The sequence below is a fragment of the Alligator mississippiensis genome, chromosome 8, assembly GCF_030867095.1.
Source record: "Alligator mississippiensis isolate rAllMis1 chromosome 8, rAllMis1, whole genome shotgun sequence".
In the NCBI taxonomy this organism is placed as follows: Eukaryota; Metazoa; Chordata; order Crocodylia; family Alligatoridae; genus Alligator; species Alligator mississippiensis.
The window spans coordinates 32,153,756-32,172,522 of NC_081831.1; the positions used below are offsets into that span (position 1 = coordinate 32,153,756).

The window sequence follows — 18,767 nt, forward strand, 5'->3', positions numbered from 1 at the left end:
GCCAAAGATGTACTGAATGCAGAAATGTCTTTAGGAAAATGTAACAAAGAGGTCCTGAAATCTGCTCAAGTCATATTATTTGTTTGGTGTACCTTATTTTTCTTGTCTATAAAATAGGTAAAATAATACTACCTTAACTCACAAAGGTTTTTTTAAATTTTATTTAGCTAGTATATATAAAGAGCTTTAAACATCTCAAATGAATGTTTAAACTCAGGCTAAGGGTTCCTTCATTTCAGTTGGAAGAGGCTGAATCCAGAGTGCAGCAAATTGTCCTCAGTTCAACTAGAGTATAAATATATATTTCCTGATATTGCATTTGTGCTGCCATAAAAATGTGAGAAAACAGATGTCTCTACCCTTTCATGCCACATCAGTGGCCATGGCTGTCTATTTGCTCTGTGGTGGGTGAGTGTGGGCAGCCCTTGTTGCCCCCTCCTCTTGCCCATCACTCCCTGCTACTCCTGTGTGCATATTTATTTTAAGTGCAGATGTTCTCATCATCCATTTAACTACCTAATCCTGTGGAAAATACTGTAGAGCTTTTATTCTCAGTGATGCATTCTGGCAGGGCTGTCTTGGTGGTGGCCACAGGCCACCTGCAACTCTTCCCATGGAATCCTGTCACCTTTACCTCCTCAACTTCCCACACTTCCCTTCACAGATCTGGATGTCATTCCTCCTGATCATCACTGGCTTCCTCCATTGCTCCTAGCTACTGGGGTCTCCTGGCTTTCCCACCCTCCTTCCCTCTGGACCTAGGTGAACTTTGGGAACCACACTACTTCATTTCTAAATTGCAACAGAGCTTATGCTAGAACTGCACTGATCTGTCACTTCAGAAGCTTTCCCTGTGGGGAGTTAGTGAGAAGGCAGTCAAACTTCTCTTTTGCATTTCCTTGGCAGGAGACTGAGGAGATGCTAGAACAGACCAAGAAGATGAACATGTATTGCCATTTTTCAAAAGGTATTGGGGAATCCAAATACATGCCTGTTCAGACCTGGGAGTCATTGAACCAGATCCTTGTAGAAGCTCTGGATAACTACAATGAAGTCAATGCTGCCATGAACCTGGTCCTTTTTGAAGATGCCATGTGCCATGTGTAAGGAAAATTTCTGTCTTCATACTCTCGTATAATCATTTGCCAGAATATTTGCAGAGATTGTTCAATGCAATTACTTTTCTTTTAATGTTCTCCTGTGCAAGGATTATCCATTATTTTATTTTATTTGTTGTTAAGTGGATCTGTAAGTATCCAGCATCTCAGAAGGCATTGATACCTCTCTGTCTCAACTTCAACTTCGTAACTGAAACAGGAATTCTTTGTCCCAAAAAGGTCTTACGAGCCTTTTCTCAAGGATATCTGGAAAACTAAGAGATCACACTGCAATGATACAATGATGAAATACACACAGGTGACAGTTGTCACATGTACTTGCCTAAGGGGGCTACTCCACACATCTTCAGGAGGCCTCAAATGCCTCTACACAAACGCTCATAGTATGGGGAACAAGCAGGAGGAACTTACACTCCTGCTTGCTTACACCAAGCCAGACATAGTGGGGCTCACAGAAACGTGGTGGGACCCAACACATGACTGGGCAGTGAATATCAAGGGCTATAGGCTGTATAGGAGGGACAGGACAGGGAGAAAAGGTGGAGTGTGGCACTCTACATCAAGGAGGAATACACATCCTCATCAAGTAGCACAAGGTCAGATGAGGGGCACACTGAAGTGCTCTGGGTTAGAATACAAGGAAGTCTAGGGGAAAGGGACTTAATTGTGGGGGTCTACTACAGACCACCCAACCAAGGGGAAGAGCTCGACCGGGAATTCATAAATCAGCTCACGGAAGTAGTTAGGTCAAAAGATGTGGTCATTATGGGTGACCTGAACTTTTCAGACATCTACTGGGAAGAGCACACTGGAGGAGAGGGACAGGCTGCAACTAGATCTGGACAGGTTACAGGGGTGGGCGGATGAGAACAGGATGGGTTTCAATACTGAGAAGTGCAAGGTACTGCACCTGGGGAGGAAGAACCAGCAGCATACCTACAGGCTGGGGAACTCTCTTCTCATCAGCACAGAGGCAGAAAAGGATCTTGGAGTCATTATTGATGCCAAAATGAACATGGGCCGACAGTGTGGGGACACGGTCAGGAAGGCCAACCACACCTTGTCATACATCCACAGATGCATCTCAAGCAGGTCCAAGGAGGTGATCCTGCCCCTCTATGTGACACTGGTTAGGCTGCAGTTGGAGTACTGCGTCCAGTTCTGGGTGCCGCACTTCAGGAGGGATGTGGACAACATGGAGAGGGTCCAGAGGAGGGCCACCCGCGTGATCAGGGGGCAGCAAGGCAGGCCCTACGAGCAGAGGCTGAGACCTGAACCTGTTCAGCTTCCACAAGAGAAGACTGAGAGGGGATCTCGTGGCCTTCTACAAACTGGCCAAGGGGGAGCAGCAGATTATGGGAGAGCCCCTGTTCCCCTGAGCACTACCGGGAGTTGCAAGGAATAACGGCCATAAATTGACTGAGATTAGATTCAAGCTAGATATCAGGAGACACTACTTCACATTCAGGGTGGCTAGGATCTGGAACCAACTTCCAAGGGAAGTGGTGCTCGCTCCTACCCTGGGGGTCTTCAAAAGAAGGCTAGACTATCACCTAGCCGGGTTCGTTTGACCCCAGCATTCTTTCTTGCCCATGGCAGGGGGTCGGTCTTGATGATCTGCTTAGGTCCCTTCCGACCCTACCAACTGTGAAACTATGAAAGCCCTTAGCTTGGTTCTTAGTGCACATGCATTTAGTTTACACGATAATGTTCCAAGCTTATTGCCTAATATGCAATAAAGATACCTAACTGAGATACCACTTCTAAAAACTTCTGTGTGGGGAATATTTTCAAAGGTATCTAAATGATGTTGGAGTATAAGTCTCAATTTTAAAATTAAATTACAACCAAATTTAGTTGTATTAAGTATCTTAAGTTTCAAATAGGCATCTAGTGGAATTTTCAAAAGTGTGCAGGTAAGTGGTTAACTTCCATGGATTTCAAGTTATGCTTTTATATTTTTGTTTTGTTTTTATCTTACTAATGAATGGCTAAAGGGGGGTGGGAGACCATTGATAACATTTTCTGAAGGGAATTAGGTTACATTACTAAATGTATGGGCTTCCAGAGGCCCAGTAGACTGCACAGAGGGACTGAGAGAGCCCCAAACTGTGGAGTTACTTTGGGGGAGGCACTGAGACATGTGAAACCGAGGATTGCTATTTTGGGGACAGCAAGAAAACCTATGATCTATGCAGAGCAGAGCAGGGCATCTGAAGCCACACCCCCATTTTTGCAAGATAGCCTCCCAAAACATGTTTTAAATCAACAAAGGGGTGACAGGCAACTGTGAGAGAGGTGATCAGAGTGGCTGAAGGACCTAAACACATCTTATCCTGCTTCTAGAGGGCATAGAGAGAAGCAACAGGGAATCTGAGACCTATTATAGCTCCCAACACCTGTCTCCTGGCTGCATATCCCAGACACTGCCCTGTCATGACTCTCCAGGGAGCCAACTTAAAGGATTGCTGGCCAAGGGACTAGACCAGGAGCAGGCAATTATTTTGGCTGGAGGGACGCTTAACAAGTTTTGGTGAGCTGTTGAGGGCCATGGGAGTAGCCCTGCCCCCTGGTCACCATCTTGGGACAGGAAGTTCCACCCCCTAACCCCTGACCTTTGCCACCAGAAGTCCCTCCACTTGCCCCCTGGACATCCTGCTTTTGGGAGGGGAGGGTTGCCATCTTGGAACCAGAAAAAAAACAAAAACAAATCATGCATTAAAAGTCAAACACCTCCTATAACATATTTTAATTTTATTACAAAAGTATTTTTGTCATGATTTGTATTTGCATACTGTATGTGAAGATGATTGCATAATAACTAAAAAATAAAGTCTTACTCTTATATATTGGGTGTGGGGGAGTTGGGGTAGGGGTTGTGTGGTGGGGTGTGGGGGCCAATAGGTTATGTTGGGGGATGTACATGTCTGGGGCTTGTGGGGGTTGGGTGTGGGTGTGTGGCTTTTGTGGATGTGAGGGATCATGGCGGGATGTGGGGACCCCCCACACCCTCCCACTCCCCCATGGGACGCAGCTCCTGCTGGAAGCAGCAGAAGCACCAGCAGGCAGGGGTGCTCATGCCTGGCACAGGCACTACTGCCCAGTGGCGCATGTCTCTGGCCAGCACTGCACGTGGAACCGAGGGTTGTAACCTGGCCAGGCCACCCCTATACAGGGGATCTGCACAACCCATGTGCAGCTCCTGGCACTCACGGATCTGGCCCACAGGCTGTATTTTGCCCACCCCTGTACTAGACCATGGCTGACCATTGGTGGGGCAGGTAAACTATTGTGTTAGGAAGTGAGAGACCCAGGTTCAAACTCATTCTTGGTGAGGGGGGCCCAGAACCAAGGATCTCTAGGTGAACATACTAGTCACTGAGATATTTGGAGGAAAAAGATGAGGCCTCTCTCATTTTGTTAGAATCAATCTGTACAAATACATAATCATCCATACACACAGGGCTGTGTGTTCAGAAATAGAATACTCCTGGATGAATAAGTATTAAAAATGCCCTGTCATCAACCAAAAATGGCCAGTTACATGACCAGGAAAGAATAGATTGCCATAAACTGCTTAGTCACATTTGAAAATGCTGCTAAGCACTATTGTGTCTTCAGGCACCTAAGTATCTTTGAAAATTTGCTTCTTAGGATCCAGTCTTATAAAGATCAATTGAACAGATACAGATGCATATCTGGGCTAAAATTCTAGTGTTATTTACATGGCTTTCAGGTATCTAAATCATTAAATGTAAATGCAATCTTAATCAACCCTGAACAACAGCCACCAAGCTATTAAAATTCTGTATTCCTTGTGTATCTCCATTTTGGCCTATTGCACATCTCTAGAAGCACATTGCTAAACCTCTAACTATACTTTACTCTGTTGCAATCCTAATGCCCTTGGGAACTGCCTAAATTCAGTATAAGTCCCCAAATTCTTAGGTGGAGAAAAGGCATATCTAAGACTGTTAGAGATTAAGAAGAATCACTCATGTGACTAGCCCAGTAGACCAGTAGTTAAGTCTAAGGGCATCCCTCAGCCCTCCCTGGCCATGTCCACACAAGCATGACAGTGTGGTATATGGTGCTGCAGACATGTCTGCAGTGTCACATGCAGCACATTCAGCTATTCTCCATGCTCAAGGTAGCAGTTCATGGTGGGGGAGGGGGTGACCCCAGGAGATCCTGAGATCAAAAAAACCTCTGCAAAAAAAAAAAAAAAGTGGAGTGGTGCACACAGGGTCAGCACCCGCCACCCAAAACTGGAACCCAGCTGGCTGGAGCCACACTCTGGCTCCAAGTGACAAGATCGCTGTTGGAGCCCCAGGAGGCCCCCAGAACCCCAGATAAGTCTGCTGAAGACAGCCTAGTGTTAGCCCCAGCCTCCCCTACCCAACCCAGGGTAATCTACTGCACACCAAAGGGCACATGGCACAGGCATTCCCCAGGGACAAGTAGCAGTGGCACAAGGTGCGTCGCTGCTTCTTGTCTGTGGGGAAACAAATGTCCACAGTCATGTGGATGTGGCCCCTGTGGCTCACTTTTTTTTGTGGGGGTCAGGGAGTGGAATGGGGGGGCACTGGATTCTAGCTACTACTTCTGATGCTCTTTATCCATTTTGCAAATACAGCACTGGTCAGAACACAGAGCCCACTCCTTTTCAGGGCAGTGCTTTTTTACTGAGACCTTGCTTGCTTTCCTTTTGACTCTTTGTCCCTCTGTAGAAGAAGGGTGCAGGCTTGGAAGGTGGGAGAATCTTCCCTGGGATTGGACAGTGCTGAGAGTGGGTGGGTGAGGTAGGCAGAGGTGTGGAAAAAGACTTCTTGTATCTGGCTATGAGTGGCAGCTGGGAGACATGGTTGAAACTGGTGGGAGGCTTTGCTTATATCGAGGTTTGAGCTGGAAGACAGTGGTTCTGAGGGAAAGTTGGAGTTCTTGGGTTTTGGGGTGTCATTTGTGGAATTCTTTATGTGGGCTGTTTGTTTGTTTAAGCCACTCTGAATCTGTTGGATATGGTGGGATATACATCTAATAAAATAAATACACCATGTTCAAAGGCTGTAAACAGATGTCACCCTTGTCATGCCAGAGAAGGTTTTATGGTATGAAACATAACTGAACAGATGTCCTTGCTCCTTGTAATGCCCAAAGAACATTTGTGTTATGATTCCTATTAAGTGTCTGTTGGCTTATGACACAGTCCCTGCAGCCTGGGGCTGCCTGTACTCTTTGGCTGCCCTGGGCAGGGTATTCCAGGGCATACATTTCACACTGCAGAGCATGGGGATTCATGCTCCATGCTTGCAAACATGTAACCTGGGAATTCCCCAGCAGAGGATTCTGGGATGCATGTTTCCCAGTGCAGCGCAAGGGAACCACATGGTATTCCCTGCTCTGTGCTTGCAAACATCACCCCAGGTCAAGTTCAGACATCCAAGACTGTTGCCCTGCAGGTTGGGCCCCTAAAGTCCTGGGAGTAGCAGGGGTCCAATCCTGAGAGACAGCAGCCCTTGGTGACATCTGTACCTGCTAATCAGTCAGATCATCTGTGCTGGGATATTTCCTGGCCCCAGCTGATCCCACAACAAAAATGCCATCTATTTCTACTCAAAAGAATAGTTAGAAATGAGTTAATGTCTAATTGGAAGAAGATATCAAGTGGGATTCCCAGAAGTTCTGTCCTGAAGGTAATAGAAACATCATTTACAAGTCAAAGGAAGGAATAGTTTTGCACTATTTGTCACTGGCTAGGGCTCAGATATGAAACACTGTGTCCTGCTCTGGCTGCCAGTCTTCAAGAAAGATACAGACAATTTAGAGACTTTTGGAGAGCAACAAAATGATTAGAAGTCTCAGAAACATGATTTACAAGAAAAGCCCTAAAGAACTGGCATTATTAGTCTGGAAAAGAGAAAATAGAGGAGGGGGGACTTGTTCAGTTTTCAAATACCTGATGGATGGTTATAAAGAGGATGATGATAGTATTTTCTCAGTATTACAGGAAACACTGCAAGAAGCAATGCTCTTAAACATACTCTTAAAGTCTTAAACTGCCTCCAGCCTTGTTACAAGGAAGAATTTTCTAATTGTGAGGCTGATTAAACATTGGCTGTAGAAGCTTCATGCTTGGAGGGTGGAATCTCCACAGTTGGAGGATTTTAAGAGTAGGTTAAACAAACAGTTGTTTGGGATGGTTTAGACATGGATGACTCTGCCTTGAGCAGAGGAATGGATTAGATGGTCTCCTGAAATTCCTTCCAACCCTACTTTCCTACAAATCTATACCAGTAGTTATCTCACTTAGGCACCCCCCTCTGCCTTGCTTTCTTGCTGCTGACCCCACACAATTCCCTCTCTTGATTCCCAGGGCCATCTTCAAAAGGAGGGCTGGAAAGGCCCTTGACTAATGCCAGAGCTGTGATGTGGTGGTTAGTGCACTTTGTTAGGAAAGGCAGAACAGTGCAGGTTCATGTCCTCTTAGATGAAGAGGGGCCCTAGAACCGAGTCTCTGGCTTTCTGGACAAGTACTCTACAGGTACTTAATAGTAGTAATACTCAGTATTCTAGCTACTCAGCTGTCTGCCTATTGGTTATGGATTTTTGTCTGCCTATAATTTTGGGATTTAGATGCAAGTATACAGGCACATACATGTAGCCACTTATGCAGATAACAAATGCATAGGCTACTGTACCTGCTTAGTTTATGCATATCCATTTCTGTATCCCCACTGCAGGGGTAATAGGATTTCTACCTGGATGCAAGGAGCATTTTGGACATTTAGATGCAAAAGCTGCCATTTGGATGTACTAAGGGAAATACTGTATTTACTCGACTAGAAGATGAACACCCCCCCCCCCCCACCCCGGCCATTTAACATGGGGGGGGAAAAAGACCCTTTCCTTATAATTGAGAACAAGGCAGTGGGGAGTGGGGGTGGCAGCTGCTGTGGCTTGGGCCCCAACCCAGGGTTGCGGGGAGAGCTGGAACCAGAGCCTCACCTGCCACCTATCTCTCCTCTGCTGCCTCTGCATGCCCCTGACAATGCTTCTCTCTTTCTCTCCCACTCTGCTGCAGTCCTTACTTTTGCTCCTTGCCAGCAGGCACCATCCCCACTGCATCCTGGGGCACAGAGCATGGCTGCAGCCTGGTCCCATAGCAGCAGGGGTGGGGAGCTGGCACTGCTTCTATGAGTCTAGGCTGGAACAGCAGTCTTGGCTTCATGCTGCTGTTATGGGGCCAGGCTACAGCAGGGGCACAACCTAATAGCATGGAGCAAAGGTAAGGTGGGGTGCAGTGGCAAGCATTGCAGAAAGAATTTGGGGTGGGAGGAAGGGGGGCAGGGAACTGAGGCTGCAGGTGGCAGAAATGATGTGGAGAGGTGGGGAGAGGAAAATGGGAAGGAGGAATTGGGGCAGCCTGAGGCTGTGGGAGGGAGGGGCAGGTATGAGGGGCGGTAAGTTGAGGGGGGCAGGCTGCAGGGGGCAAGCTGCCTGTCTCTCTCACTGCCTGCCCCACCTCCTCCACACTGCCTGCCCCCATCCACCTGCCTTGCACCCCCCCAGTGCCTGTACCATTAGTGCCCCTCACCTCGTCTACCACATTTCCCCCCCTCCCCCCGCCCCGGTACTGCCTCCCTCCACTATCTGTCCCCCACTGCTTGCTCTATTACTGTCCCCCTCATCACCTTTCCTCCCATCCTCTAGTCCTCCAATCATTAGATTTCATATGTGGAAAATTATAATAAATTTATACATTTTCCATGTGTAGAATCTAATTATTGGGGTATCATCTTATATCCAGGGTTGTCTTCTATTGAGGCAAATATGGTAGAATCCCACCCTTATTACTCTGCTGGATTCTGGGTTCCAAGCATAATGTGATTATGCACAAGGACTTTTTTCATTATAATTTTTTCAGAATAATAGTGTAAAGGTTGCCTCTGTTAGTTTTGCATTTTGCATGCACCAGAGAACAGTTAGGATTTCTTTACAAAATCCAATGGTAGCTTGCCAATAAGTGTTGTGAAGAATAAGGAAAACAAACTCTGATATATAATGTTCACTTTCTTCAGGTTTGTGTACCTTTTTACAGCAACATGATGCAATTCCAATTAACCCAAACAAAGCGTGTGCATTTATATTGAATTTGCTGAGTAGTTTCTATGGAAAAAGATTTTCAAGGCTGGCTTAAAAAACAGTGCACAGGAAGGTCTAGGAGGATTTTGGAAAGTGAGTGTTAAGGGCAGCTTCCTGGTGTAAGTGTTGGAGGAGCTAACTAAGGGTCATGCTTTTCTTGACCTGCTGCTCACAAACAGGGAGGAATGGGGGAGAATGTAGTAGTGGATGGCAACTTGGGCAGCAGTGACTATGGGATGACTGAATTCAGAATCCTGAGGAATGGAAGGAAGGAGAGCAGCAGAGTAAGGATCCTTCACTTCAGAAAAGTAGATTTGGACTCAGGGAACTGATGGGCAGGATTCCCTGGGAGGCTTCATCTGAGGGAGAAAGGAGTGCAGGAGAGTTGACTGCACTTTAAAGAAACCTTATTGAGGGTACAGGAATGAACCATTCAGATGTTCAGGAAGACTAGCAAGTATGGCAGAAGACAAACTTGTCTTGACAGGGAAATTTTTAGTGAGCTAAATCCCAAAAAGGAAGCTTATGAGAAATGAAAACTTCTACAAACAACTAGGGAGGAGTAAAAGAGTATTGCTTGGGCATCCAGGGATGAAATCAGTAGGCCAAAGTGCAATTGGAGTTGTAGCTAGCAACAGATGTGAAAGGAAACAAGAAGAATTTCTACAAGTATAACAGCAGCAAGAGGAATGTCAACAAAAGTGTGGGTCCCTTACTGAATGGGTGAGGCAACCTAGTGACAGATGATGTGGAAAAAGCTGAAGTACTCAATGCTTTTTTCACCTCAGTCTTCACAGGCAAGGTCAGTTCCTGGACTACTTCATTTGGCAGCACAGTTTGGGGAGGAAGTGAGCAGCTCTCGGTGGTAAAGGAACAGATTAGGGACTATTTAGAAAAGTGGATGTGTAAAAGTCCATGATACAAGATGGGACGGACCCCCAGGCTGCTGAGGGGGTTGGACTCTGTGATTGAAGAGCCACTGGCCATTGTCTTTGAAAACTCAAGGTGATTGAGAGAGATCCCAGATGATTGGAAAAAAGCAAATATAGTGCCTATCTTTAAGAAAGGGAAGAAGGAGGATCCAGGGAATTACAGACCAGTCAGCCTTACCTCAGTTCCTTGAAAAAAACATGGAACAGGTCTTCAAGGAGTCCATTGCTAAGCCCTTGGAGGAGAAGATGATTAGATTAATAGATTCATAGACGTTAGGGCTGGAAGGGACCTCAAAGATCATCAAGTCCAGCCCCCTGACCCAGGGGCAGGAAGTCAGCTTGGGTCAAAGGACCCCAGCAAGAAAAGCATCCAAACATTTCTTGAATAAGTCCAGAGTAGGTGCCTGCACCACCTCTGGAGGGAGTCTATTCCAGGTCTTGGGAGCTCAGACAGTAAAGAAAGTTTTTCTTATGTCCAGCCTAAAACGATCTTGTAGGAGTTTATGATGGTTGGTCCTTGTTTTTCCTTGGGGTGCGCTGGTGAAAAGACATTCTCCCAGATCCTGATGAACACACCTTGTGTACTTATAGGTAGCCACCAGGTCCCCCCTGAGCCTTCACTTTTTCAGACTGAAGAGTCCCATGGTTCTCAGCCTCTCTTCATAGGGCCTATTCTCTTGCCCTCTGATCATGCGTGTGGCTCTCCTCTGGACACTCTCAAGTTTCTCGACATCCTTCTTGAATTGTAGAGCCCAGAACTGGATGTGGTAATCCAGCTGCGGCCTCCCCAAGGCTGGGTACAGTGGGAGGATGACATACTGAGATTTACTCGAGAAACACCTATAGATGCAAGCCAGGGTTTTGTTTGCTTTTCAGCTGCAATATCGCATTGGTGGCTCATGTTCATCTTGTGGTCAATCACGACCCCCAACTCTCTTTCAGCAGTGGTGCTAGCAAGCATAGCGCTGCCGAGCCTATAAGTATGCTGCAGGTTTTTTTTCCCCCGAGATGGAGTACCTTAAATTTATCAATATTGAACTTCATCAGGTTTGTATCCACCCACTTACTAAGTTTATCCAAGTCAGCCTGGATCACTAGCCTGCCCTCAGGTGTGGACGCTATGCCCCAAAGTTTAGTGTCATCAGCGAACTTAGTAAGTGCACTTCTGACACCAATGTCCACATCATTGATAAAGATGTTGAAGAGAACTGGTCCAAGGACAGAGCCTTGGGGGACACCACTGGTCATGGAGTACCATAATGACTCGCTGCCATCAACCACTACTCTCTGGGTCCAACCTCAGAGCCAATTTCCCAGTCATCGAACTGTGGTGTAGCCAAGGCCACATTTGGCCAATTTTTCCATGAAGAGGTCATGGGACACCAGATCAAAGGCTTTTTTAAAGTCTAGGTATATGATATCAATCTCTTCTCCCTTGTCCAGGTGATATGTCACCTGGTCATAGAAAGAGATGAGATTGGTCAGGCAAGACCTACCTGCAACAAACCCGTGCTGGCTATCCCTCAGGATGTTGCCCTCAGCCAGCTTGTCCAGAATGGTCTCCTTGATAACTTCCTTGAGAATCTTACCAGAGATTGAGGTTAAGCTGATTGGCCTGTAATTCCCAGGATCTACTTTCCACCCTTTCTTGAAGATGGGTACCACATTGGCCTTCTTCCAGTCTTCAGGTACTTCACCTGAGTTGCATGAGTTTTTGAATATTTTTGCCAATGGCTGGGCTATGACACCTGCCAGTTCCTTGAGTACCCTAGGGTGTAGTCTGTCAGGACCAGGTGACTTGGTGTCCAGCCTCTCAAGGTGGTCCTTTACTAGATCAACACCGATGTTGGGTATAAATACAACCTCACCCTGGCTGGCCCGCGTCTTGCTAGGCAGGGCGGTCCAATTGGACTGATGAAAGAATGATGCAAAATACCCGTTAAGCAGGTTGGCCTTTTCCTGGGTATCGGTTGTCAACTGTCCCATTTGGTTCAGCAGGGGTCCAATGTTACCCTTGCTTCTTTTCTGACTCCCTATATATCTGAAAAAGGACTTTTTGTTATCCTTGATATGTGAAGCCAGATGGAGCTCAGTTGCAGCCTTGGCTTTCCTGATCCGCTCCCTGCAGATACAGACCAGTGCTGAGTACTCCTCCTTGGAGGTAATTCCAACCTTCCATCCTTTATAAGTCTCTCTTTTGAGGCATAGGAGATCCTCAAGTTTCCTGCTGAGCTAAGGGGATTGCTGCGTCCTTTTGCTACCCTTCCTCTGAGATGGGATGGCCATCCCTTGTGCTGTCAGGATCGCTCCCATGAGGAGCAACCACTCCTCTTGGACTCCTCTTCCAGTCAAGTCATTGTCCCTTAGGGCGTCGACAACGAGCCTCCTGAGCTTGTCAAAGTCGGTTTTCCTATAGCCGAGGACTTCTGCTTTGCTGAAGGACTTGCCGGCTTTGCAATGGATAGTAAAGGTGATCAGCTCATGGTCACTATCACCCAACTTTCCATTGATTCTTAGGTCACTGACTAGGTTATCCCCTTTGGCCAGTACCAGGTCCAACAACGCTTTGCCTCTTGTCAGCCCATAGACTTCTTGAGTCAGGTAGAGCTCATCCACGCATGTTAGAAAGTTTTGCAACTGATCAGATTTGGCTGAGTGCTCTTCCCATGAGATGTCCGGGTAGTTGAAGTCTTCCATTACAACCATGCACTGAGAGCGTGCAGCCTCAGCCAGTTCCCTGGCAAATCCTGGTCCAGCTGTTGTTTCTGGTTAGGAGGTCTGTAGTAGACTCCTACCATGATGTCCCCTGAGCCATGCTCCCCACATATTTTGACCCAGAGAGACTCCAGTCGTTCTTCCTGGGTTCCAGTGTCAATTTGGAGGGACTTGTAGCTGTCCTTGACATAGAGGGCTACAAGTTTTTGGAACAGGATTAGAAATAGTCTGCATGGATTCATCAAGGGCAAGTTATGGCTGAGCAACCTGATTGCCTTCTATGACGAGATAAGTAGCTCTGTGGATGTGGGGAGACCATTGGATGTAATATACTTTAACTTTAGCAGGGCTTTTGATACAGTTTCCCACATAATTCTTACAAGCAAGCTAGGGAACTATGCGTTGGATGAGTATTCTTTAAGGTGGATAGAAAATTTGCTGGATCATCAGGCTCAGAGGGTAGTAGTCAATGAATTGATGTCTAGTTGGATGCTAGTATCAAATGGAGTGCCTCAGGAGTTGGCCCTAGGGCTAGTTTTGTTTAATATTTTACAATATTATAACAAGACCTGGAGGATGGCATAGAGTGCACCCTCAGCAAGTTTTCAGGTGACACCAAGCTGGGGTGAGTAGGACTAAGTCTCAAGGTGACCTTGAAAAATTGGAGGATTGGACCACAAGGAATCTCATGAAGTTCAGTTAGGACAAGTGCAAAATTCTGCACTAATACAGGCTGAGGACTAACTGACTAAGCACCAGCTCTGCAGAAAAGGACCTGGGCCTACAGTAGACAGTAGGCTAAATATATATCAACAGTGTGCTCTTGTCACAAAGAAAGCTAATGGCTTGCTGGGCTGCATTAGAATGAGTGTTTCCAGCAGATTGAGGAAAGTGATTCTTCCCCTTTGTTCAGCACTGTTGAGGCCATATCTGGAGTATTGTGTCCAGTTCTGGGCAGCCCTCTACAGAAAGGATGTGGACAAATTGGAGCGTCACAGCAAAGGAAGTTTAGGTTAGGTAATAGGAAGAAAAATTCTCACTAGGAGGGTAGTAAACGATTGGAACAGGCTACATGGAGAAGTTGTGGAATCTCCATCCCTGCAAGTTTTTAAGATATGGTTAGATAGAGGCTTGGCTGGGATCATTTAATTGGGGATGGTTCTGCTTTGAGCATGGGGTTGTGCTAGATGACCTCCTGAGGTCCCTTCCAATCCTAATTTTTTTCTGTTTCTATGATTCTATAATTGTCCTAATCTCTAAATCATGATCATAAGTCCCTCTTGTGCTCTCTCTTTTTGTTATTGTGACTCTTGATTCCTCCCCAAATATCTAATATAAATTGAATAAACTCTTTATCAGTACAGACCAGAACCCTTCCCCATCTAGGCTGGGTGTCATAAACAGTCGGCTATGAAGTCACGCTCCTGATTATTTTCTTTCCTTCTAGCCCCATGACTGTATTATTCTTGAATGTCCAGTGGTCCAGCTTCTTCAGCCAAAGGGGTGGAGGCTGCACCTCCTAACTATTGTACAACTAGATAGTGAGGACAGTATCTGGAGATGTAGAAAATATAGATAGAAATCTCTTCAAGTTGGCCTAGAACCCTACTATTCCACTTCTTTGGTAAATCCTTCACCCACTAGACTTTTGAGGAAAAAGTGTTTTTAAATTTAACATGTTCAAGAGAAAACATAATATGCACTTCTTTATTTTGAAATCATTACTGCTGTAAGTTAGGTGTTTTGGCTCAAGTAGGTGTTTCCCCTTCAAGTGAGTTGGGTCCTAACATGACAGAAGTGCCACCCTTAACAGACCTTAGTCAGACACACATGACAGAATCCTATTTCACCTTATGTAGTCAAACAGCAGTTTACCTAGCTGCATGAATGCTATTTTTGGCCCTTGAGTTCATAAAGTGAAATAGGATTCTACCTGTAAGCTTCAAGAAAAAGCAAGAGTTCAGATACATCCCTGTTTAGCATTTCCTATTGGCAAGACACTCTGTCCTAAGTGACTATGTGATGATCTAGATCATTCTTTGGAGGCACTGTAATTACAGCGCATCGGAGCAGACTGGATTAATTGAGTCTGCTGGAGTATGCTAATCACCACACTCCAGCCAGCCTCTGTGTCTCATGTATCAGTGTCCCCATGCTTCAAAATGGCAGCAGGGGTGCTTTAACTACAGCTTGTTTAATGAGCATTAGGTAAAGCGCCCCTGCTATTTTGAAGTGTGGGGGAACACTGATACATGAGACGCTTTGAGCACTTTAATTAGAGCAGCTTTTGGAGACACTCTAAAGCACCCCCACACCACCAGAGCATGTATAAAAATGCCCTTAGGCTTTCCCACTTGCTGTATAGAAAGCCTGGGCACCTAACTTTTTTGATCTGTAACACATTTCTGGGGCAATTTGTCTAAATGTTTAGGCACTGTGATGCTTAAATGAAGATGTTGTATAACTTAATTAAGCTGTGATCCAGAGAGTCTACTTTTAAGAAAAGACTAAAAGCTAAGCTGGTTTACCTTAATATAGCAAAGTCTGACAGGGCATACTTTTTTGCTCTCTGTAAATGCATCAGATAAATAAATAGCAGGAGAAGAATTTTTTGAGATACCAAAGATGGGCTATGTAGATGTAAGACAAATGAATGTGAACTAGTCATGAATACATTTGGATTGGAAATTAGAAGGTTTCTAACAATTAGAACAGTAAAGTTCTAGGAAAGCCTTTTAATATGACTGAGGCAAAAACCTAAGTACTTTTCACTCTGAGCTTGATCACTGTATGAAATGGATTGCATGACTTGTTTGCTTGGCATAAAAAGATGACTAGATTTGATGAACCAAGCAGCCCCTTGCAGGTATACGTTCCCATTCTGGAGTGCTAAGGTGATGGTGGTAGTTTAGAATGCAGGGGCAAGTCCCCTACAGACTATCTACAAGCTATCCCACTTTCCCCATGTTTGGCAATGTCAGCAGTTGCCTATGAGCTGAGGGAGGCTGGTATTCAACTCTTCTTGAATGATGGCAAGGAGCCATGGTTTTTGAACGAGGCTTTCATTGTCCCCATCTTCTGAATACCTGACTAGGGCTGTCAGTCTGGCAGTACACTTTTTTTCATGCATTTTTTAAGCCCCCTCCCCACCTCATTACCAATAAACAAATCATAAAGAAACCACTTCTCCCATTTTTATCCGTTTGACATCTTTTTTTTTTTTTAACTTCAGCAGCACACATAACTTTGATTTCTGTGAAGAAAAAAAAAAGTAAATTACAACCCCATGGAGACCAGGATAGGGTTGTGGAGAGCCCAGTGATGACAGGAAGCTGAGCTACACTAAGGCCTCAGAGGAACAACATTTGAATACCACCTGCGAGGCATGGGGTGTGGTAAAGGGGTGGTTTTGGAGGCACGCATCTAGCCCATAAGGCTGAGGGTGTCCCGTGAGGCATCCATTTTGAACCAGACCAAAAAAGGGATCCAGGAACCCACAGGGTTCAGTAGGGTCCATTAGGACTGTGTCCATACATATACTCAAGGGCAGCCTCCCTGTTTATCATAATTACCAGCAAGACATGGCAGGTGAGAAAAAGGGTGCCTGGAGGGTGGGATTGGCATGGTCTTGGAGCCCTAGGGTCATCATGGCCATCCCTGGGGATCCCACACCATGACAGTCACCTTTACATTGAAAACATTTTGGTGCAATTTGAAGATTTACTCAGTGTACCCCATAGGCCACACCTCAGCTATTTTCTTGATATTTTAAAGGAAATTATCTTAATTAAAAAGCATTCTTCTCAAAAAAATGTTTTATAACTTCAGCAAGTACAAATATGGATGCTAAGGAATCCTAGCATGACAAATGAATGATTTTTCCTTTTGAGATCTGTTGCTTAAATGATTTGCCTCCTAGAAACCTTCCCATGATTAGTTCATTCTTTATATAGAGCCTGTGCTTCACCCACAAGTGTAGAGGATATGGCTTTTCCTTGAGGGAGTACTACTCAATATGAATGAGGGTGGCAAAACCTGGCCTATAATAAGTTAGTAACTAAGAGGTATTAACATAGCCGATCACTATATAAGATAATATTAAATATACATACTAGGACTTATGTGAGTAATTGTTCATCACCAGTAACATGTACATAGTTTATGTGGAACCTTAGACACATTCTCAGTAGAAACATCTACTTGGGAAATTAATCAAACATTTACTAATATTTGGATATAAATTGGCCAATGAGGTCTTTAGATTTTGTTGTTGTAGGCAACTCATTGCCATAAGCAGCAACTGTGTTCCAGGCAGAGGTGGTCTACCTGTGTTAGAGAAGTCATGTTGCCAGTCTGGCAAGTAGTGTATGTAGCTGCCATATTGGAATCCAAGATGGTAACCGTGAATTCACATTTTGGTCAATATCTCAGCCCCCAATAGGGTTAAGAAATTAATTCCAATGACAAAACCAACATTGTATGAACCAAGATCAATTGTAACATTTCCATTGTAATAACCATATTGCATTCCAATATGGCCGACACATTAACATGTATGTATTGACTCAATGTAATTAAAAAACCTAGCAAACAGTACTTTAATGCTAAAACTTCAAAAATCTATCACTATAAATGTCATAGCAGGCCTACTGAAAACATTATAACTCAGGCTAGCCTACTTGTTTGAGTTACACTGAATAAGACTTTTTTTAAAATTTCAGAATGTAAATGCCTGATATTAATAATACATAACTCACTGGTAATGAAACACACAGGCATATGTTCACCTTGAGGCAACACAAAAATGTAATAGTTTAATCCACTGGTAATATAACGACAATCTTAATGGGTTGCTTCTCTTCATCCAAACCTTAGGCACAAGATTATACCATAGCAGAAGGACTAGTATGCCTGTGTCATTGCATGAGAATACTATAGAGGAGTGTCCCTGGCTGACTGCATGTTTGCTGTGTCAGAGCATTCTTGTGTCTGTCTCTTCTTGCTGTGAATGTTTTTGCAAAACATCACTTTAGCTGGAGTGCTCTGCTTTTCTATTAGTGAAACAACCAACAATGAGCACTTGTTAACTTCAGAAACATTGGCATGATTCCTTAAGAAGCTCCTCACTTAGTAAATTAACTAGTTTTTCTTTGTTTGCTGGTAAGGGTATGAAACTACTCCATCATGCTGGTAACAGAAGAGATCTACTGCAAATGATTCTGTGGATCTGCCTAGTAGTGTGAGTCTTTAATATTCTCAAGCCTGCCTTTATGAATAGAGATATGTATCTATTGAAGGGAATGTAAACTAAATTGCACAAATTGGAATAGTTGGCAAACACTTGTTGCACAAAGCAATCAGCCGAATCTCCAAATGTTCATGCTGTTTTTGGCTTTCCTATTCTCTGTACAAGATCCATCAATAATAACAGCTAATTTCTCAGAAATAGCATCTGTGTGATGGGGGGGAGACACGAGGTCGGCCTGCCCACCTGTCTAGAGCAGACTGCCCTGTCTTTCCTGCCACAACTTGATGTATAAAAGAGGCTGTAATAATGTGGGAGGCTGCTCATTTTATGCCCTGATGCCAAGGGTGTTATGCACAGCTCTGAACCTTCCCTTATACTGTGTTCCAGGCCTCACAGTTGGCATCCAAAGTAAAAACCCTGCCTCAGGCATCCTCATATGTGCCTGGGCTTCCTGCCCTCTCACTAGGGCCTCCAACCATGCCCTTTCACTAGGGCATGAACTATGTGTGCCCCTGGTGGCTGGGGGGATGCGGCAGCGGTAAGCGGGAGCTCCTGCAGACGCCACCGGTGCTGTTGGCAGTGAGGGGGAGAGGGGCATGGCAAGTGCCAACC

General features: G+C 45.1%; 1 protein-coding gene across 2 annotated transcripts in view; it reads left to right on the plus strand.

Moving 5' to 3' along the window:
• Nucleotides 1-18,767, plus strand: part of DNAH9 (dynein axonemal heavy chain 9) — a 515,733-nt gene that overhangs the window by 258,083 nt on the left and 238,883 nt on the right. For both annotated transcript variants that reach the window (XM_059732606.1, XM_059732607.1), the window contains one exon: nucleotides 907-1,103. In XM_059732606.1, the coding sequence (XP_059588589.1) occupies nucleotides 907-1,103 (197 nt within the window). The remainder of the gene's footprint in view (nucleotides 1-906; nucleotides 1,104-18,767) is intronic.